Below are 20,135 nucleotides of genomic sequence, written 5' to 3' on the forward strand. Positions count from 1 at the left end.
ATTAGAAACATTATTTGGGAGTATTAATCATTTTCCCGTGACCCGTGACCTTTTCTGTTCTTATATTAGAAAAAAATAGCATGCCATGATTTGATTCAGGACGAATTTCAGGAGTGATGCAAAGGACGACGTTCAGGGAGTGATGTAGGGCTGAATTGGTTATTTCCATCGACGCATCCCAAATATACCTATATTCACACGACTTGCCCGATCGGTCAGTTGCCTTTAGTTTTTTTTTTGGGTAGCTAAAGCCTTTAAAAATGTTCACTTAACGGCTTACGGTGCAAGAAGGAAGGCGGTAGCATTCATCCAGATGTCTGAGAGAATTCTGCTCAAAGATATTGAAGTCGTGAAAAGGAGCTTAGACGCCATATACTTGACGAGAGAAAACAAGAAACGCGACTCAGCTTGTTTAAAAGTGTTCCAAGTCAGATGTTGCGTCTTAAAGACACATTACATGTATCTATATAAGATCTATGTTTGAAAAAACAACATAAATGGTTTTTGTCGAAATATTGATGAATCAGTGCATATAGGTCACCAAAAACACTGTAAAAGGAAATTGCAATGTTTGGAATACTGAAGATTTGTAAAAAGTGCATAAAAATAAGGCGCAAGCTTTCCGGTTCTTAGTAATCATATCTACAGCAGACCTTCGCCTTGTGTCACGTTCGTAGCAGATAATGGCTAGGTAGTTAAATTAAGTCGACACCACAATTGATTACTACCATCTGACATCAGACAGACCGCAAAGATGGTGTATCTCACTCGTAAAGAAGAACTGACCTCACCTGTGCGAACGGTATTGTACATTAAACCATAGGAAGAATATACAGCCACACATTCCCAATGACGACGTTGTTGCCATGGCAATAAATCCCTCAGGAGAGAGTCCTATCGTGATGGACTGTTCACTGACGGAGTCGACAGGTGGATGTCCTCCTATCAGAAGAAATTGCTTTTTTGATCACTATGCCAACTTGAAGTTACCCTCAAAAATTAACATTTTGTGGTTGGTTATATTTGATTTGATACATATGGTAACTCTTAGCTAAGGGTACATTGCTTACAAGACATGCCCTATAAAACATACACTGGCACAATTCATGCACGTGCATAACTTGTTAGTTTGTGTTTTCATATGTGTCTACCTAAGACCCATGCTAAAGTATCGGTCATTTGAACTGGCTGAGGGGTTGGTGTTTTCACGCAAACGCAAAATCCGTATAATACCAATTTATGCATTCGTAGGATATGCAAGTTTGTTCAAAATGGCATCGGTTTCTGAAGTAACGCAACCAATCAATTGCAACAGTTTTCCCATTTAGAAGATCAACCATTTGTTCCACGAGAAATGTCAAGTAGCTCATTCAGTGTAAGAGATATATATGGAAGGCAATATGTAGGCCAGACTATCCAGCAAGATTTTAATTGTCACAAATCTTCAATTCGATCGAAGAAGACTCATTGACATCCAGTAGCGCAACATTTTAATTCTGCCTACCTTAAATGGAATTGATCGACATTGATACCTTTCTCACTAATTGCAATGATCAAGAGCGAAACAAGAAACAAGTAAGCTACTGGATTTTTCTGAACTTTTAACGTTTCAACCGCTCGCGCTCTAGCTAGTTAAAAATGATCGCCCACTAAACGAAAGCATAACAGTTTATAAATTAATCGTTACCATGCCATCTCATGGGGTGTTCTTCGTTCCATTCAATCTCGTCTTTATAGTCATCGAATATTCCAACTTCTACAAACTTTCCATCTATACGAAGAAGAAAATACATTCATTTTTTAGTCGTTGAAGTAACATAATTTATATGGAAGAAATGGTGGCAGAGGTGTCCGATATCCATTTACAGCCTCAGTGATGATTGGAAGCTGCCAGTTTAGGATATACCTTTGCTTTAGCACAGAGAGGAGAAATATGTTCGTGCAACTTAATATGTATACCCTGGCTTCCTTTATAAACATAGCTTCAATATCTTAAGATTATTCACAAATTAACGCATTTTCGGAATCTGTTACAATGGATGAAGTGTTTGTTACCTTACAACCAAAACGTTTATTGAATGGAGGAAGGATTTTCTAAAAAACGTGAATGGCAACCCCGTTCCCTTTATTTTTTTTCTACTGGATGCACGTAGACATCTGCAGCCACAGTACTTGCACACGTATATACTTTTATGTTTTTCCATACATAAACCAAGTTGTACACATACGACCAAATAATATGGAATTTATACCCTGGTCGTTTTACATCACAACAACGTGCATCTATGTCAATCGTTTTGTGAGTTAAAACGTTCCAAAAGAGCCATGCATTAAGGTTTTTTTTGTAAATGATTTTTCATACATTATGCTTGGACCGGTATATCTATAAGCTTATTATTCCCCAGTGCTGTTGTTCATTCAACTAGAATATACTCGTGGCCTAAGGATTTTCTTTTGACGATACCTCTTATGTTTGGTTACCATTATTTTCCTTGGTTGAACGAAGAAAACAAATTGGGGAATCATCATTTCCTTTCGTACACTTTAAAATCACTGGAAATAAGTTGCTTGGCTGATTCAAAATGTATTTTCAGGGATGTTAGTCATGTACCTTGAATCTGGTAAATGATCACTCTTCCGAGACGGTCGCCCTTTTCGGTGAAATGAATAGGACCCTGTAAACATAAAATCGACACTGAAAGTCAGCGGAAAAAAGACAAGTCTCTTAGTAAAGCTGTTTTATCAATTAAAATCCAAAATCGATACTCAATTGCCATCCATATGGCCACTGTTAATTAAGGCAAAGCATCGCTGATTATACTCGATGGCCGTATGGATGAGAATTGGGTATTTATTTGGGAATTTTAATTCATAAAACAACTTTTTTAGTATGTTTTTTCTACTTGAAAGAAACAACGCGAAATAATATCAATTCTCTGTTTGTAACTCAATAAATTGCAAAAAGTGTCAAATATTTGCTATTGTCACAATAACAAACATTTTAAATATTTTTGAACGTTTTGCAATTTATTGAATTATAATCAATGACTTGGCATATCACATTTTTTTTTCAAGTAGAAAAACATAGCAAGGTTGCTTAATAAATTAAAATTCCAAAATAAATACCCAATTCTCATCCATGTGGCCACTTTTAATTAAGGCACAACACCACTGATAATACTTGATGGCCATATGGATGAGAATTGGGTGTATATTTTGGAATTTTAATTTATAAAACAACTTTAGTATGTTTTTCTACTTGCAAAAACAATGCGAAATAATATCAATTCTCTGTTTGTAACTCAATAGATTGCAAAAAGATGCAAAAAAGTGTGAAATATTTGCTATTGTCACGGTAACAAACATTTTAAACATGTCACATTTTTTTCCAAGTAGAAAAATATAGTAAGATATTGTTTTATAAATTAAAATTCCAAAATGAATATCCAATTCTCATCCATATGGCCACTTTTAATTAAAGCAAAACATTCTCGATGCGTATTTCCTGAGTAATATTAAGAATGATAGATTATAATATCATTATTGATGATTACGTAGTTTGATATATTGTCCTTGGCCATATTACTAGATGAATATGGCAATATTAAATTTTAAAATGAAACAAACAGAAAATCAAATACCCTGAGCAAATTAATTATTGCGTGGGAGACTTTCAAAGTTAATCGGCATACTTCCTTGCTATTAGTAAATGAACACCTGCGATTTCAAACTTACCGAGACACCTGTGAAGTGGGTTTTAGTCAACTGGTCTTTGAAAATTTCCGCCATTTCTGTATCTTGATAGGTGAAGTTTTCTAGGGTTTTGTTCTGTGGCAACGCTTGGATAGAGCTATTTAATGCCAACGCTATCGCCCATACGGCATCAAATGAACCCGATGAATATGTCGAGAAATAATCCAAACCGTAAATTCTGTCTAATCGTTCATACATCTCTGCCTTGAATTCGCCAGGTGTCTACGGGTAAGATGATGAAAAGCAATATTAATCATTTCACCATGCCTGCTTTGATGTGACTTTCAATTCCGTCAACGGAAAAAAGTATTATGCGTTTGCTGTTACTTTGTTAAAACAACAAACAAACAAACAAACAAACAAACAAACAAACAAGTCTTTAATAGTTAAATCAAGGACAATCAAAAATTGATTTCAAAATAAGCCATTTTAAAATCCATTAAAAACCTTAAAGGTCTGGCAAAAAAAGATTGTCAATTTTCTTGGAAACCAGATACTGAACCCTAATATCTTTTATAATTTCAAAAGGATAAGGGACAAGATTTTATAATATGGTTATTCAAGCTAATTCGGCTTACATGACAAGCAAATCGGCTCCCAAGGTGCAATCTATCAATCATTAATATGCAACATATAAACTCAAACAAGTACACAATGTCATGTACGTACATTCATTTGCATACGCCACAAGGATACATGCTTACGTTAATGTGTATGCTCACAGGCATAGGTAAGCACTACAAGTGTGTGTATATATATATATATATATATATATATATATATATATATATATATATATATATATATATATATATATATATATATATATATATATATATATATATATATATATATATATATATTCCATAGGTTATCGCCAACGCATCAGAGTATATCTTAACTAAAAGTTCAATGCATAAGAATATAAACACAATAATGCATAAGAATATAAACACCCGATGGTTGATTCTTCTATACTTCAACTTTTAACCGTTGGCAGTGTCGATATGTATGGAGATAGGACATTTGTATTAACAGTGTTAACACTTATAGGTCAGGCGTTACTGATTTTACATTACGATGATGAATTGGAACAGCATTTATATATGTCAAGATACATAGAAGTAGGTCAACACAAGCTTTTATACTTTGTTACTTTGTTCCATTTTGTTTATTTCAGCGCATTGCATTTACTGATTTAGGTACACCCAGCGGCAACACATGGAAGTGAGGAATACGACTTTACGCATAATTTCATTAGTTTCTAAGGCGTGTAATATGTGGAATATAGTACGCTGGAATTATTCAGACGTCGAACAAAGAGGATACTCATAATATTAGAGAGGTTTAGATGCATGTTAGAACGCGTACTCGCACGGGAGTATGATCATGGTGATCGTGCAGGCGTACACGTAATAAAATGACGTACAGAATAATGTGTTTAGCTACGCGTTCAGGACACAAACTTGAAAGTCAGAGTTAAATGTGTACGCCCGCGTTGCGTTGGCATCTTCTGTTCTCCAAACTTGTCTGTACTTTACATATTTTTCATTCAAGTACCCAAAGGCTTCGCGTATAGAACACACGTAAATACGTGAATCTACAACTCTCGAATTATGTAGCTTATTTCGAATAATCCAAAGGCTGCTTGTCGTGATGGGTGATCGTTGTGTTGTGTCGTGCATGTTTGCTGTATCTGATGACTGTATGGAACATATCTGGCATACAATCAGAATAAAATGAAAGTAATTTCTCCAGGTCTTCACTCCATCAACCTCACCAATTTAAATTTTGATTGCCATTTTATTTCACGTTTTCAATGCTGTCTACTTGTAATTGTTTATGAAAGCATGTCACGATCTAGAATTACTTGCTCTGGTCGACGGTTTTGCATCAGTCTCGGCGTGACTTTAATCAGTTTAATGTGTCGTCTTGTATTTCTCCCGAAGGCAAGCAATTCCTCCTGGATCAATATATCAGGTACAATTATAAACAAGGTACGATTTCAGACATAGCAATCGTGATGGATCAGGCTGATGCGTATGGTAGCAACTTAACGTATGTTTACGTTGCAAATTTCAATTAAAATGTAATTAATATAACCGGATTGAAATTACCAGGTCGAGTAAAATACCTCATGGCCATTATCGTTCATGATTCATGATGGAGATCCCTGAGCCCAAGAAATTATATTCTAGTTAGACGAAACTAATCATACCTTATACGAGATTGATGAAAGTGAGCAAAACCTCAATGAGGAACACTTTTATCCTATAGATTAAGGTAAGAATTAGACATCCTTAATGAGTTATATTACCCCTCGGCTGTCAATCTTTGGGAATAGTTGCTGTATAACAACCCTCAAGGTAATAAACATCTACTAGTGCCCTCATAGCCAGGCAATAAGGCTACAATAATCACCCCAGTTTACAATCATATTAGTGTATTTGTTACTCATATAGTCTGAAATGATATCATATCATTGGTCCATTATATGAACATCCGGGATACTTGCTGGGCAGCTGAAGTTGATATTGCCCATGGGCAATATGCGTGAAAAAGAAGCACTGCCAAACATTACAAACTTTCTACATGAGGCTTTCAGTAGCAGGAAACACCATCTACAATGAGACATGCTATTTATCGAATGAATTTTGTATACACAGTCACTGTACCCTATACGCCAGAGGGTTGTATGTGACTCTTTCTTTGTATACTGTACTAAAAACTGTATTTATGATTTGATATATATATAAGAGTGTGCGACCTCGGATTGGGATGTTATTTGACCTCCTCAAATCGGGCAGCTTACCGTCTTATCTTCATGTGCAAACGACCATGTTAACGTTGGAGCAGTAATATAATTTGTCTTATCATATAAACCTACATAGATATAATCTCTCGTCTCTTTGTACTGCTACGGAGAAATCATAAACCCTTCATACTAATTTTCCCGAATCACGCTCTGGCACACATTGCCCAAATAAGGTCTGTTGCACAAATTGTGGAACTACTTTCTTTGTTTTGGTTGCTATAGCAGCCTACACGTTCTTTTTATAAGCGTGCTCATCATGAATAAGTCGCTGATCACGAAACTCATCCTCAAAAATAAAATAAAATGGTGACTCTTTGGCAATAATGGTGATAGTGACAGTAGAATATTTAAAGTACTGACAAGTGTACAAGGGGTTGGATTCAGTGAATGATTTGATAAAATCTACCCCTTGAAATATCAGTCGCATAATGTGTAACCATTGTGTTGCGAAAAAAATGTTATTGAAAATGGTTGTGGTGACCATTGAGAAAGGCCGTTTATTCCATCTTATAATTATCGACATTATTATGATATACTTATGTATGCTTAACTTTAAATGTGACCTGTAATTTCGAAATATCAATAGTTTTGATAACATAACAGTTCATATACAACGCCTTCTCATCTATTTGGGTTTTCATTTTCTTAGCAAATGTGATACATTTTACATAATAATTTTCAAGTTTTGGTTACAAACCTACACTTTTCAAATGAAAATACTGCGAAACAATAATTGTTAACCAAGGTTTTTCAAATGTAGCATTTTTATCAGCAATATATATAAAAAAAAGTGTAAGAAAGTAAAATCCTAAAATACATCAGAAGGTGTTATACTATCTTATTTAAACACATTAGAAAAACATGGACTTTAAAGACGAATTTCTTCCTCAAAGTCCTTTTTTATAGGATTTAGTACACTTACGTGGCCTGATATAGCTCTTTCGTCGTCTTCTCCATAATAAGAGTGGTCGGTGACTATGGCACCTTCAACAATTTCATACATGTCAGCTTCACTGCAACCGAAATTTTCACTTTCATACAAGAAAAACTCGTCCCCCTGTCCACCAGTCAGGAACCACTGGTACTTGTGACCGTACATACCAGCAAGGTAGGCCTGAAATCATAGTTATTTTTCAATTAAAAATAACAACCAAATATCAATCTACAGTTTTAAAACTAATTAGTAGAAAGCAAACACGATATCGGAATATGATTTAAAGGCCAGTGGTTATCAAGTACGCATGTCCAGATGATAGAAGGGCACATTGTTTATTGACAAACCTAAATGCAAGCTTCGTGTTGCGTCACCATAAAGTCTAGCCCAGCCAACATTCTGACCAACACATTGAATTTGACTTATTTGCATGACGCCAAGATCGATCACCTTGAGCAAAAGTCAGTCGTAAATAATGGGCATTTCTGCTTATAAACAAGCGGACCTGGGAAAAAAGCCTGTCGTAAATCATATAAAGTTTTGCCCAGGAACAAAGTCTTGTTACTTTCTGGGTGTCTGGCGATGGACCGTAGGATCCCGAGAGACACGTGTGTGACTTGAATGACTGCGATTTAAGTTATTTTGTATTTTGAATTCTCTTTTCCAGAATAACCTTAAATTGTTCAAATCTCCAAATCTATCAAATCAAAGTCTGGTTATAGTACAAGGAACTATAATTTATAAATGCCAATTTTATAGATAATAAGATAGATCCATGTATGCATCTCTCTTATATAATAAAAATGATAACTTTTCATTGAACGTAATGTAATGGTTTGTTACAGGAAATCTTTATTAGACATTCAAAGGCTTCCAAAAGAAATTGGAGTGTGTACATGTTAAAAAAACCAGGTGAAATTCCATTTCATAATATTAGATGCAAATTACTATTTACCCCAATCCCTTAATATCGTCGCCTGATATGACTCGGAACTAAAGTAAAATGAAGATTTATTTTGTTTCCATATCTTTTTGAATGCATCGCCTTAGGTGTACTTTCACAAATTAGCAGCAAATTTAAAGGTTTTATTAGTTTTCTAGCCACGACCAACTAAACTATCCTGAAGGATGAATACCAAGAATATTCTTTAATAAAATGAAGGTGCGAAATTTACATTTTCCTGGTTTTTTTTTTTAAATATTGAGGGTTATGTAAACGCAAGAGCACCATATTAGATTATTAAATGCAAATACTTTACATGGCATTTGGAATTACTCATTTTTAAATTTCGAATCACTATGCCGCTATCCAAATTGGGGAACATTTTTGAAAAGAAGTAAACAATGTAAACTGCTTACCTCAGCGGAAGATAAAATGTTAATATTACATTTCCTTACTTACTTATTATCATTACATAATTCACTGATTTAACGAGTTGAGCAAAACTTAAAATATATGAGCCCGTATTTACTTATCTATCTATCTATCTATCTATCTATCTATCTATCTATCTATCTATCTATCTATCTATCTATCTATCTATCTATCTATCTATCTATCTATCTATCTATCTGTCTATCTATCTTATATGTCAAATAACGCTTTTGTACTTTGTGTTCATAGTGTCTTACAATTATTACCATTGGCACTGGCTTAAGCAATACAACGGCCCTTTTACAATCCACTGCAGCCTTTGCAAAGCGCATGCTAATAAACATTCACATTGTAACCTCTACCCTATCAGGTTCCCAATTATACACAGCCGGGCTGACTGGCACACAATTGTGGTTCAAATATTTCCAAATATTTCAAAGCAGCGGCTCCGGCCACTGTAAACATTAGACCAACATGACTATGCCTAATGATAACTTACATATTATCTACACGTATGATATAATATATTGGCGTGATAATGGCCACCATATTTATAGGGACAGATATCATAAAAATACAAAGGTCTTAGAGTCAAGAATTTGATTTACTATGAAATTATTAAGACATAAAATCATTCTACTGGCAAATCTGGTACTATGAATGTAATAAAAAAGTAATATATCATATCACTCACATAATCTTTTTGAAGATATCTCATTTTAGTCACGTTTCTGTTTAGCTTACAAATATGACATACTATGAGTAGAACTTGGTGCAGGATATAGCGTCATTAAATAATAGAAACAGATGCAAACTAAATTCCTGTGTTTTGTGTGGTTTTCAATATTGTTTAATAAATCGAAACTGTTCACATATGTATTGTTAGATTACTAGTATTGGTTTCCAACATTGTCTGTACATTTGCTACAAGAGTGACTTCAACATTGCTGAAGATACACTAAAATTTAGAGAATATCAGCAGTAAACACCGGGGTGCACACGAATTTAGTAGTTGCCTTGTCTGGAAATACTAGTACTAGTCCCATGTAATTTTGAATGACAAGACTGCGACGATAGTGTAATTCTACTTTAAACATGGGCATTCGTTCATAGATACAATGTGCAGGTATTTGCAAGAACTCATTCAAACACAGAATTGATGAGCATATATCTCTGAAAAGAAAGCAAGACTTAGTCAAGGCAAAGCAGAAAACTCTTTGTATAAAGTTGTCTATTCATTCAATCACATGTTTAGACTACTTATCTGTATCCAACTGTGATAAGATTGTAAATTCTTCAAGTACTTTACTGTACACTTCCACAAGTGAACTAAAACTGGGAGACTAACTTTGGAACCAATACCAGTAATCTATCAACATCTATTTAAAGATTTTCGGTCAAGGCTAGATTAACTCAGCCGAAAGTGAAAATTTAAATTTGTATACCAATATTGACTGCAAATGCAAGACAGAATTTGGTTGTTTAACCTTCAAGTTGTAGGTCAAGGACAGGTTCTATTGAAGCTCGCACATTGCTTGGGAAAGATAGCGTGCCTAATATGCAAATGGTAGGTTTGTCAAGCAAAATATTTGGACAAAACAGTATTACAGTCAAATTTTCAAGAAATATGCTAATAACGCTAATTAATATTCACGGATACTACCACAAATCTAATAAATTCTTGCAGTCTGCGGTAATCATACAATTTTGCTCATGCAAGTACTACCTGCCAATTGTTTTTTTTTTTAATTATCGTAGATTGATAGAGACAAACGGACATAAGTGTTGCAATTCACTCGGTTCCATGTAACCTTCAATGTCAATTAGCAAACGTGACGTGTTAGACATGTTGAAGTTCATAAAGCGATAACTCACCGCACAAAGTACTGCAGGACCGTAATTCATTGCTACAATAATACGAGCATCTGCTGTCTTAAGTTGATTGACCTGGCTTGTTGGATCGGTTCTGTACGTTGTAGCAGCCAGAGCTGTCATGTTGAACGAATCCAAAAGTGTACTGAATTCTTGCATGACGCTGGTAAACAGGTCATCGTCTTTGGAAATAGTACCTAATACGTTCCATCCAAAGTGTTGCAATAACGCTATGCGTGCTGGGTTATTTGTGTTGTCGGATTGAACAGTACGGAATAACATTGGATATTTGTCCGTGTTCGATAAGTCAGCTGACGTCACACTCGGAGACACCTGTAAAGAAAAACGGCCATATTTGAATTTCACGGCCATGTTGGATTTTTTGTCACATGACTTACTCGTGCCGAGTTATAAATATTGTAATCGCTGATAAGAATGATATACTGTCTACACCATTTAGTGGAAATACATCTTCGTAAAGAGAAATCTTATCGCGTTTATCATAATTCCCACTTCTTCATTGCTTTCAAATCACCATCTATATCAAATTATCCTGATAGAGCTAGATAATCTTGTTCATGCCAAAGCATTGGTACGCAAGTCATGTATTCTTCCATCCCCTTGAAATACCAACCATTCTCACACCATTATTTTTGACCCGTCTTTATACCCGTCAAACATATCCTAGAGGTTAATGACTTAAAGCCATAGAAACTAGTGTGTTACTCCCAAGTGAAACGAATGGATAATTTGATATGTTTGAAAATTGGAAAGGTTGTTATCTTCAGAAGTATTTCAACATACATCTAATTTAAAGAAATGGTAATTAGATATAGCGCCCCTTTATATTGATCTTCGTCAAATTATCTCATCATGCACTTTGTGAATAGATGTCCAAGACCAATAATTGTATGTTACATGTCACAATATCATTATAGGAGCGATTTCAAAGAATCTAAATTTGGCAAAGTAGATAGGGTTTCTGGTTACATGTCAGTTCTTTATAACTATGTATTTTCAGTACAAATATGATCAATGCCCATTTATATAAGCACAGTAAATTTGCGAAATATGATTAGATAAGAATAATAAGAATAGTTTGAAAGTAAGGTTTGGGAAAGAATAATATCATTCGAAAATGAATATGACATTAAAGTGCTTCCCTAGATAACTACTTTACTTTATGAAAAGAGAAAGTTGAAAATTAAAATTGATTCTTGTTACTCCTTGTATGGGTTTCTCATTACAGTCTCAATCGCCCATGTCTATTTTTGCGAATTGTATCATGTTCACCACCATTGACGTATGAGATACAGGTTTAACTTCACACACACACACACACACACACACACACACACACACACACACACACACACACACACACACACGCACACACACACACGCACACACGCACGCACGCACGCACGCACACACACAGACAGACAGACAGACAGACAGACATGTACATACATACATACATACATACATACATACATACATACATACATACATACATGCATGCATACATACATACATACATACATACAGACATACAGACAGACAGACAGACAGACAGACTTTTCCGACAAGCAGATAGTAATGTAAACAATTAGTTAACACTGTAAAGACATTATCAAAATATCATAATAATTGATGATGATTCATGTCGAACCTTCAAGGCTTTGAAACATTCAAAATGTTATATCAAGTGTTACAATAAAACTGACCTGTATCAGGTTATACAGCGGCGCAGTCTGGGATACAACTTCTGCTATGGATGAGACTAAGGGTCCAAACACCATGTACAGCTGTGGACCTTCAAAGATTTGCTCCATCAGTACTTTGTTTGCCAAGCCAGCACTCTAGAAAAGAAAGTTACAATCTATGAAATATCGAATAATAAGAGTGTACAACACACGTCTTCCTTCGTGCTGTCTTCCAAAAATCGAAGGAATATATAGCAATCTAGACGTAGGCACATATACCTAGGATTTAATCACAAATAATACCTGATGAACTGTAATCCTAAAAAGGCACTTTTAGAGTTCAGAATGAGCGGAAATCGCCCCTGGTAGGTTGTGTAATTTGGGTATGACCTTTGACCACTTGTCCACCAGGACATGAGAAACTTCACAACTAGATTATAGAGCTAGTCAAATCGATTCATATGTGTATGTATGTATGTATGTATGTATGTATGTATGTATGTATGTATGTATGTATGTATGTATGTATGTATGTATGTATGTATATGTATATATATATATATATATGTATATATATATATATATATATATATATATATATATATATATATATATATATATATATGTATGCAAAAGTAATAAATTCAATCCTGACGTTTCGTTAAATATTCTATAACTGTACAAACGATATCAAGGCAAGATATAAGTAGGTTATTACCAGCTGACATTTTATCTATGCGTTATGACATAGAACTATATACCTATATATATATATATATATATATATATATATATATATACAATTCTCATAATGTTTTTCACGAAGTTTTTTGTGCTTCTTAGAGTATGCTTGATTTAATAAATAGATTGTTGCTTAGCCGAAGATAATGATATCGTCACTTCATTGTCTTTCCTTTTAGCAAACAACTAAAGAAAGCGCGTGCCACGTAATCCTCTAGTAAAAATCATAACATTCCTGTCATCTAAGCTTAATGAACAGTCCATTTTAATAACAGTTCATATGTAATTTCTGGAGAAAGCTTTTTTGGCTAAATTTTAGAAGCCTATTCCTGTCCAAATACGTATCAGTCATACTATCACCACACGAGCAGTATAGAACTCGGATGAAAATCACCATATATGTTTTTCAATTTGTTAGTACGTTATCTGATGAAACTGTTTTTCCCGGAAACTTGAACATAGCATTGCTGATTGAAAAAACTGTTTTCGTTTCATTCTTGTAGTATATATATATATAGAATGCAGTTGATTCCTAATTGTTATTTATGGGTCAATGTACATTTAACGACACTGCCGTAAAACATGAAACAAACAATATCATGTTTGGATTGAAAACGACTAAGCAGGCGTCAATTGCGTTATCTCTCTCTCTCTCTCTCTCTCTCTCTCTCTCTCTCTCTCTCTCTCTCTCTCTCTCTCTCTCTCTCTCTCCCTCCCTCCCTCCCTCCCTCCCTCCCTCCCTCCCTCCCTCCCTCCCTCTCTCTCTCTCTCTCTCTCTCTCTCTCTCTCTCTCTCTCTCTCTCTCTCTCTCTCTCTCTCTCTCTCTCTCAATTCACCGTCGTCTGTAAATTCGTTTAAGGGATAACCTTCAACGTTCAATTGAACAGAGACTGGAGTTTAACACCTACTAGTGGATATCTTGTCATTCTTTCTAAGAAGAGCGTATATTACGAAAGTTAAGACGTTATCGTGACTATGAAAGCTGTTCTTGCGCAGCAATATAAATGATTCCTCAGACAGCATAACTTTTTATTTTATCTTCATGTCTACTCCACGACAGAGGGAATTGAAAATCCTCGCAAGCCTTCTAGCATATAAATTTAATTTATACCTCACAATTGCAGTAGCTTGGACATTTTATTATCAGATCGTGTTCTCCTTCGGCTTTACTATTGTCTGGTGAAAAGAAACTTGCACTGTCGATACACAGCACAGTTATCGTGGTTCCCTCTGATTGTGGTTTTGTTGTTAATTCCGAGAACAGCAGAGAGGGAATTCATAATGATTTTGGGAGTATACACCTTTTGACACACATGTTGATATGAAACATTGTACGAATTCCCGAAGATATTCCTTGAGTACATAAAATAAACATCTGATAACAGATTAAAATTCTCTGCAATGACAGAAGCACACTTCATCATCAAGTAATAAATGTAAGATGGGGCCAACACGATGAAATCATATACGGGTATTGCATCTACTTGCTGGGATAATTTCATTTCCATTGGCATACCCAATTATAGTCGAAATACACGGGCGTTAATGAGGTGCCGTATGACATGCTCCCTGTGGGCATAATATAGGAAGGGGCATACAGATTTCGATTTCCACAATGAGGCTGTTAAGTTACTGTTTATTTCGTCTTCTGTGGTGTTTTGAAATGCATTAACGTTTTCTTTTCTGACATAATACCATAGTGCTTGGCAATATAGCTTTCATAGTCGCCTGTGGGCTGCTTTAGTCAGTAACGACGATACGTCATTTGAATATTGAACTAAATGTTAAAAGCAGGACAATTTGAAAAATATCCTGCCTGTAGGAAAGTAGATCTAAAGACAATATCTGCTAAAAGGGAAAGGAAATAAAAAACCAGCATGAGAAATCGCACCAAAATACAGGTCACTACCACAAAACAACGTGAGAGCTTAATAGTTACAGTCAGCATAGGTGAAATGTGTTGAATTGAAAATACTGCTTATAGAGCGAAAGAGAGACTAATGTTTAGGAACAATCTATTTCGTAATAATGAATTGTATATTGTTATAATGAAAAATATAAACTTGCGTGTTATCAGCGTCAGTATTAGAATTCTTGATTAATTATTAAACCATGTGGAATATTTGACTTGGCAAATGTCATAGGTATCATTAAAAGAGTATGGTAGTCTACCTTAATTCCTTATTAAAATGATAAACTACAAAGGCATCATGATATATGCCAACTTGGTATTGAGTTAGCATAACAGTGTTTACTCATTAACATAAAACCCGCCAAAAGCGAGTCATGTATGTCATACAAATAGTTTTTGGGGAAAATTGAACACATACAACGTTTGTATGTGCATTTACTATACATCTCGACCTCATGTTTAAAATATTTCGTCCTCGTCACGTGAAGGAGAACCACGGCTATGGTATAAAATTCATCTGTATGCTGAAGGTTGGAATATCGTCTTTTAGGGATACCTTGGTAAAATTGAATGAAACCAATTGATTCGTGCAGAATCTCCATTAAGTAAATATTATCCCAATACGACGAGGCGCATGCGTCCAGATGAAGGTAGCCCACCGATTTGAAAATGCAAGTCTTGAGTAATAAAACCCCACAGAAATATACAAGCGTTTGAATCAATTTTTAGAGCTCACACTCTTCCCTGCCAGATTACCCATACAATCACCGGCATTTCCTTGTCTGGAAATTCTAAAACGGTGGATTTGTTTTCAGTGGAACATTTTTTTCAAAACTAAGTAATAATAATAATAATAATTTATTGTTTAAAGACCACTACACAAACATATCTCAGCGGTCTGAACTAGCAAAGACTAGCAAAAGAGCAACAACAATAAAAAAGAATCATCAAAGTATCTTTAACACCTTAAAAGACGGGTATTATCGCCACATTGTTATTAAGAAGGATAGATCCATGGATTTATTTCTTTTGGAATGCTTATATCACTACATTTCAAAGTCAATTATTTTGCGAATTATGCCTTCAAAGATTGAATACGAACACATATGACGAAGGTGATAAGACTTCATATTCCCATAAGACATTAAACCCTGAAGTAAAAACCGGATGCACTTAAACTTTGGCCTTTAAAATAAGTCTTTTACCATTTGTCAATATCTGAATGATGGTTTTAACGTGACATTGAGTAATTGCTTCTCACACCTTTACTAACAGGCGTTCAGAGTAAATACAATTTCTCAAGCTGCCTATTTGGTTAATACTGGTAAAAACTGACAGGCTACATTGAAATATTTTATCTTTTATTGAACCACTCTACTAACTAATAACCTTCCCCATCTGTTATTGTCAACTCTTCTATGACTTAGCAATAGACAGCTGCCCTAGCATTGGTTGTGCGAATACAAATCAAAATCTGGAGAATCAGCCAGTATTTTGCATTTGATATAAAATAAAAAGGAATCGTGATGATGGCAATCTTAGGAAAGACTACAGGAGTGTACAGACCTCTACTTTTACCTTGTTACAGTGGTCATTATTTTTATACCTTGCGGCGTTGCATCTTTAACCATCACAACTTGCGAGTCCTCGGATAGAAAATCTCTACCGCACTAGCAATTGTGTTGAAAGTGCAAAAGTAGAACTCGTTTGCAGATGGCAAGTTTAATAATCTGGGGAGAGAAACAAAAGTGCTATTTTGCAAAGACGATTTGAAGATTTAAATCGTCCTCCGTATTAGTGAAATAGGTATTTGAAGGTTTCCATGGAAAGATGCCCTATGGCAGTCAAAGTTAACGTTAATCGAGGTCTAAACATATACATGACGACGGCCTTTCTAAGTCTCATAGATCCATGAATATCCCCTATTAGCCCATACGACAATAAATATAGACTGCAACCTTAAATTCAATATTCGATGGTGCTGATGAAATCTATAAGGCTTAAGAGATAATCCAGTATTAAACATTAATTTACAAGGATTAACAGTAGTGAAGGTTGTAACTATCACTATTAATTTTAGAAGGGGTGTTCATTTCACCATCCTTTCAAGCGAAGTTGTCGCCCTATGTCCTAGCATTCTGTAAAGTAAACGTTCATGTTAGTCATTTAAATTTCGTAGAAAGCTGTAGATATGTACAGAATGGACGTCAGTGGAACCCGAAGCTTTCTTTCATTAAATTAGCGAGGATTTAGTGTTGCCAGTAGATGTTACGATAAGTAGAAGATGTGCTATGTAAGTAGATTGCACAAAGTAAGGATTATGTAAGAGTCAGTAAGATGATAAGCAGGGCTTTTACTGTCAACGAAGAATAAAGATGACCCTGAAGAGTTAAAGTTTAGAAGGTAATAAGTGAAAAGGACAGAGACATGCATAAGGTGATGATGTATGGCAAGGTCCCGGTCGACAACTCTGCAAACATTACCTAATGAATCATTTTTCTGTTGGTCCGTATTGATTGAATATCAGAAGCAAATGTACTAGCGAGTTAAAGAATATTTCATCATCGAATCATATGTATAGTATATACAAACAACTTTAAGACTTATGTTTGAGATGTTAAAACAAAATCCAAGGTTTTTGACGTCATGGTTGAAGCCGTGTTGAGGCACTGCCTTAAGAAAAGGTTAAAAGGTTGCTAATTGCTGGAAAGCATTAACCAAAAGACAAGCATTTGGCATTATATCTGTACTAGTAAGTCTCCACAGGCTGTCACGAACTTACACGAGAACGTCATTTCCTGCCTTCACTCCACTAGGTTGCAATTTTTCATGGCAACGGATAAGCTCAAACATTCCGTGATAAAACATTCTTATGGGAGATTTGAACATAAATATTACGCACGAAATAAAAGCCGGGTAGTGAATCATTTGTAAGGCAATGATTCTCTTCTGAATTGAGATGGTTCAAGTGTCAAATAGCAAAGCCACGAAGATCGATCATTTGAATACTACAACGTAATTTGAAGGAATGGGCGACCGTCAGCACCATGGTAAGCGGTGAAGTCAACTAGCCATTCTCTAAGAAGATTGGCATTAATCATTTTAGCTAGTAGATGTTGAGTTCATAAATTTTGGACTAGCAACTTAAGGAATATAGTTTCATCATCGTCTTCAGAAATCACAAACTCAAAATGGGCCAATGTTAACGTTATTTGATGTTTACAATCCTTTCTATCATAGATGTTATATAAATGGGTGTAGCTAGTACGTTGTTTGCTTTCTTCAACGATTCGTTTGGTTATTACCACGGTGCGAAAAAGTTGCTATCTAAAAACATTGCGTTTGAATAATATCAAAAGTGTTCTCGTGAGGTCTAGAGAGCAAAGTATGATGGCAAGCTCATTATCTATGCAAGCAATATCGTTAACCCCCGTCGGTGTTTTAGTGCGGAAGCACATTTTTATAAGAGGGGGACGTTCCATTACTTCTTCGTTTCTGCAACATAACATTCCCGTTGAGAATAGATGCATTATATCCTTTTCAAATTACTATTTATAGATTTTCTATACGATTGCCAATAAAGCTTTCCTACCATTTCCTTGTTATATTTTTATCATTGTCACATTGAAGTAGTAATGTCACACTGCCTTTACAGGAACCTTTAATATAAGAGAAAATGAATTATTGTTGAGACATAAGTAGCGAGTAAATGATCCATCATAATAAGTTTATGTTTCTCCATATGCCCAACTTATTGAAACTATACGAAATTGTATCCGTAATTTCATAAATAAAGGCAGTTTAACTGCCTCGTTAAAAGTGGACACTATGCAAGGCCTATGTCTGAAAGTTTGATGTTACTGACCTAAATAGTCAAACTGGCACCATATTTTGCATGATGGTATCTCCAGTGACATGCATAATGAGATTTGAAGGGCTGTGATGCATCGTAAATAGTGGCAGTGAACTTCTGGTTAGGGTCTATGTAGGGCAATGTTAATTGCACTTTCTTGGAAGTTCTAAATCACATCAATATGCTCAATAAAAGTTTACATCGTCATAAAAAATGTTACGAGAACGGCAATAGTAATGTAGAAAGCACTTTCAAAGTTATCACAGCATTTCAGAATATTGACACATTTGACACAACGTATCCAAGCCGTTTACTTTCACACAGTTTGAGGTATAAATATTCCTTTACATTTGTCATAAAACCTTGTATTTATTTGATACCTTAAGGTGTGAAGAATTCGATGTATGTCATTGTTGTTATTTTACACATCATACCAGTAATGGAATAACTATGTACATGACAAAGTATGTTATTGATGTACATATGGTGTATATATACTATTATTTCACCATCTGATATTCCTTTGTACTTCACCAACTGAGTTCCCATGGTATTGTTATGGCAACAAGCAGACAACATGCATAAATATTGCCTTTCTTGAAATTGAAAATATTTATCATGAGAATCTAATTTGACGAAAACCCTTCATATTTGAACGGAAAAGCCTGGCCTCAGAAGACCTTATCTAATAATTTGCATCTACAATGTTCCTAAACATGTAACAAACATCTGACCTATATCTAACGACTGCATGAGTGTGTTTTGACCATTTTCGTCTACATGGAGACCATAATTATGTATTGCGTTCTTGTATGTTGGAAATTATGAATACCATTCGATATTGGATTACAAACTTGATAAAATGATTCTATAGGATTGGCATTTGTATTTGTCCGCTAAAATCACGTTACCGGAAATCGAGTGTCATCCGCCAGGACAAAAATCTTACAAACATTGCTACATTTGGATCCACACAAATCCTGCAAACATTGCTACATTTTATCCTCTGTGTGACAAAAATCTTACTAACATTGCTACATTTTATCCTGTGGTGTGACAACAATCTTACTAACATTGCTACGTTTCATTCTCTGGCTCAACAAAAATCTTACTAACATTCGGGCTCAAAAAACAAATAACATTGTGTATTTCGTCCAGTGGATGGCAGACTATT

At 35.0% G+C, this 20,135-nt stretch overlaps 1 protein-coding gene across 1 annotated transcript in view; it reads right to left on the reverse strand.

Annotated features, from left to right (window-relative positions):
* Window positions 1-20,135, reverse strand: part of LOC144446181 (gamma-aminobutyric acid type B receptor subunit 2-like) — a 34,229-nt gene that overhangs the window by 11,598 nt on the left and 2,496 nt on the right. Inside the window, exons 2-8 of the mRNA XM_078135935.1 lie at window positions 12,477-12,611; window positions 10,753-11,082; window positions 7,491-7,682; window positions 3,736-3,975; window positions 2,612-2,675; window positions 1,688-1,771; window positions 792-942 (exon numbers count right to left, since the gene is read on the reverse strand). Of these exons, the coding sequence (XP_077992061.1) occupies window positions 792-942; window positions 1,688-1,771; window positions 2,612-2,675; window positions 3,736-3,975; window positions 7,491-7,682; window positions 10,753-11,082; window positions 12,477-12,611 (1,196 nt within the window). The remainder of the gene's footprint in view (window positions 1-791; window positions 943-1,687; window positions 1,772-2,611; window positions 2,676-3,735; window positions 3,976-7,490; window positions 7,683-10,752; window positions 11,083-12,476; window positions 12,612-20,135) is intronic.

The sequence above is a fragment of the Glandiceps talaboti genome, chromosome 15 (assembly GCF_964340395.1).
Source record: "Glandiceps talaboti chromosome 15, keGlaTala1.1, whole genome shotgun sequence".
In the NCBI taxonomy this organism is placed as follows: Eukaryota; Metazoa; Hemichordata; class Enteropneusta; family Spengelidae; genus Glandiceps; species Glandiceps talaboti.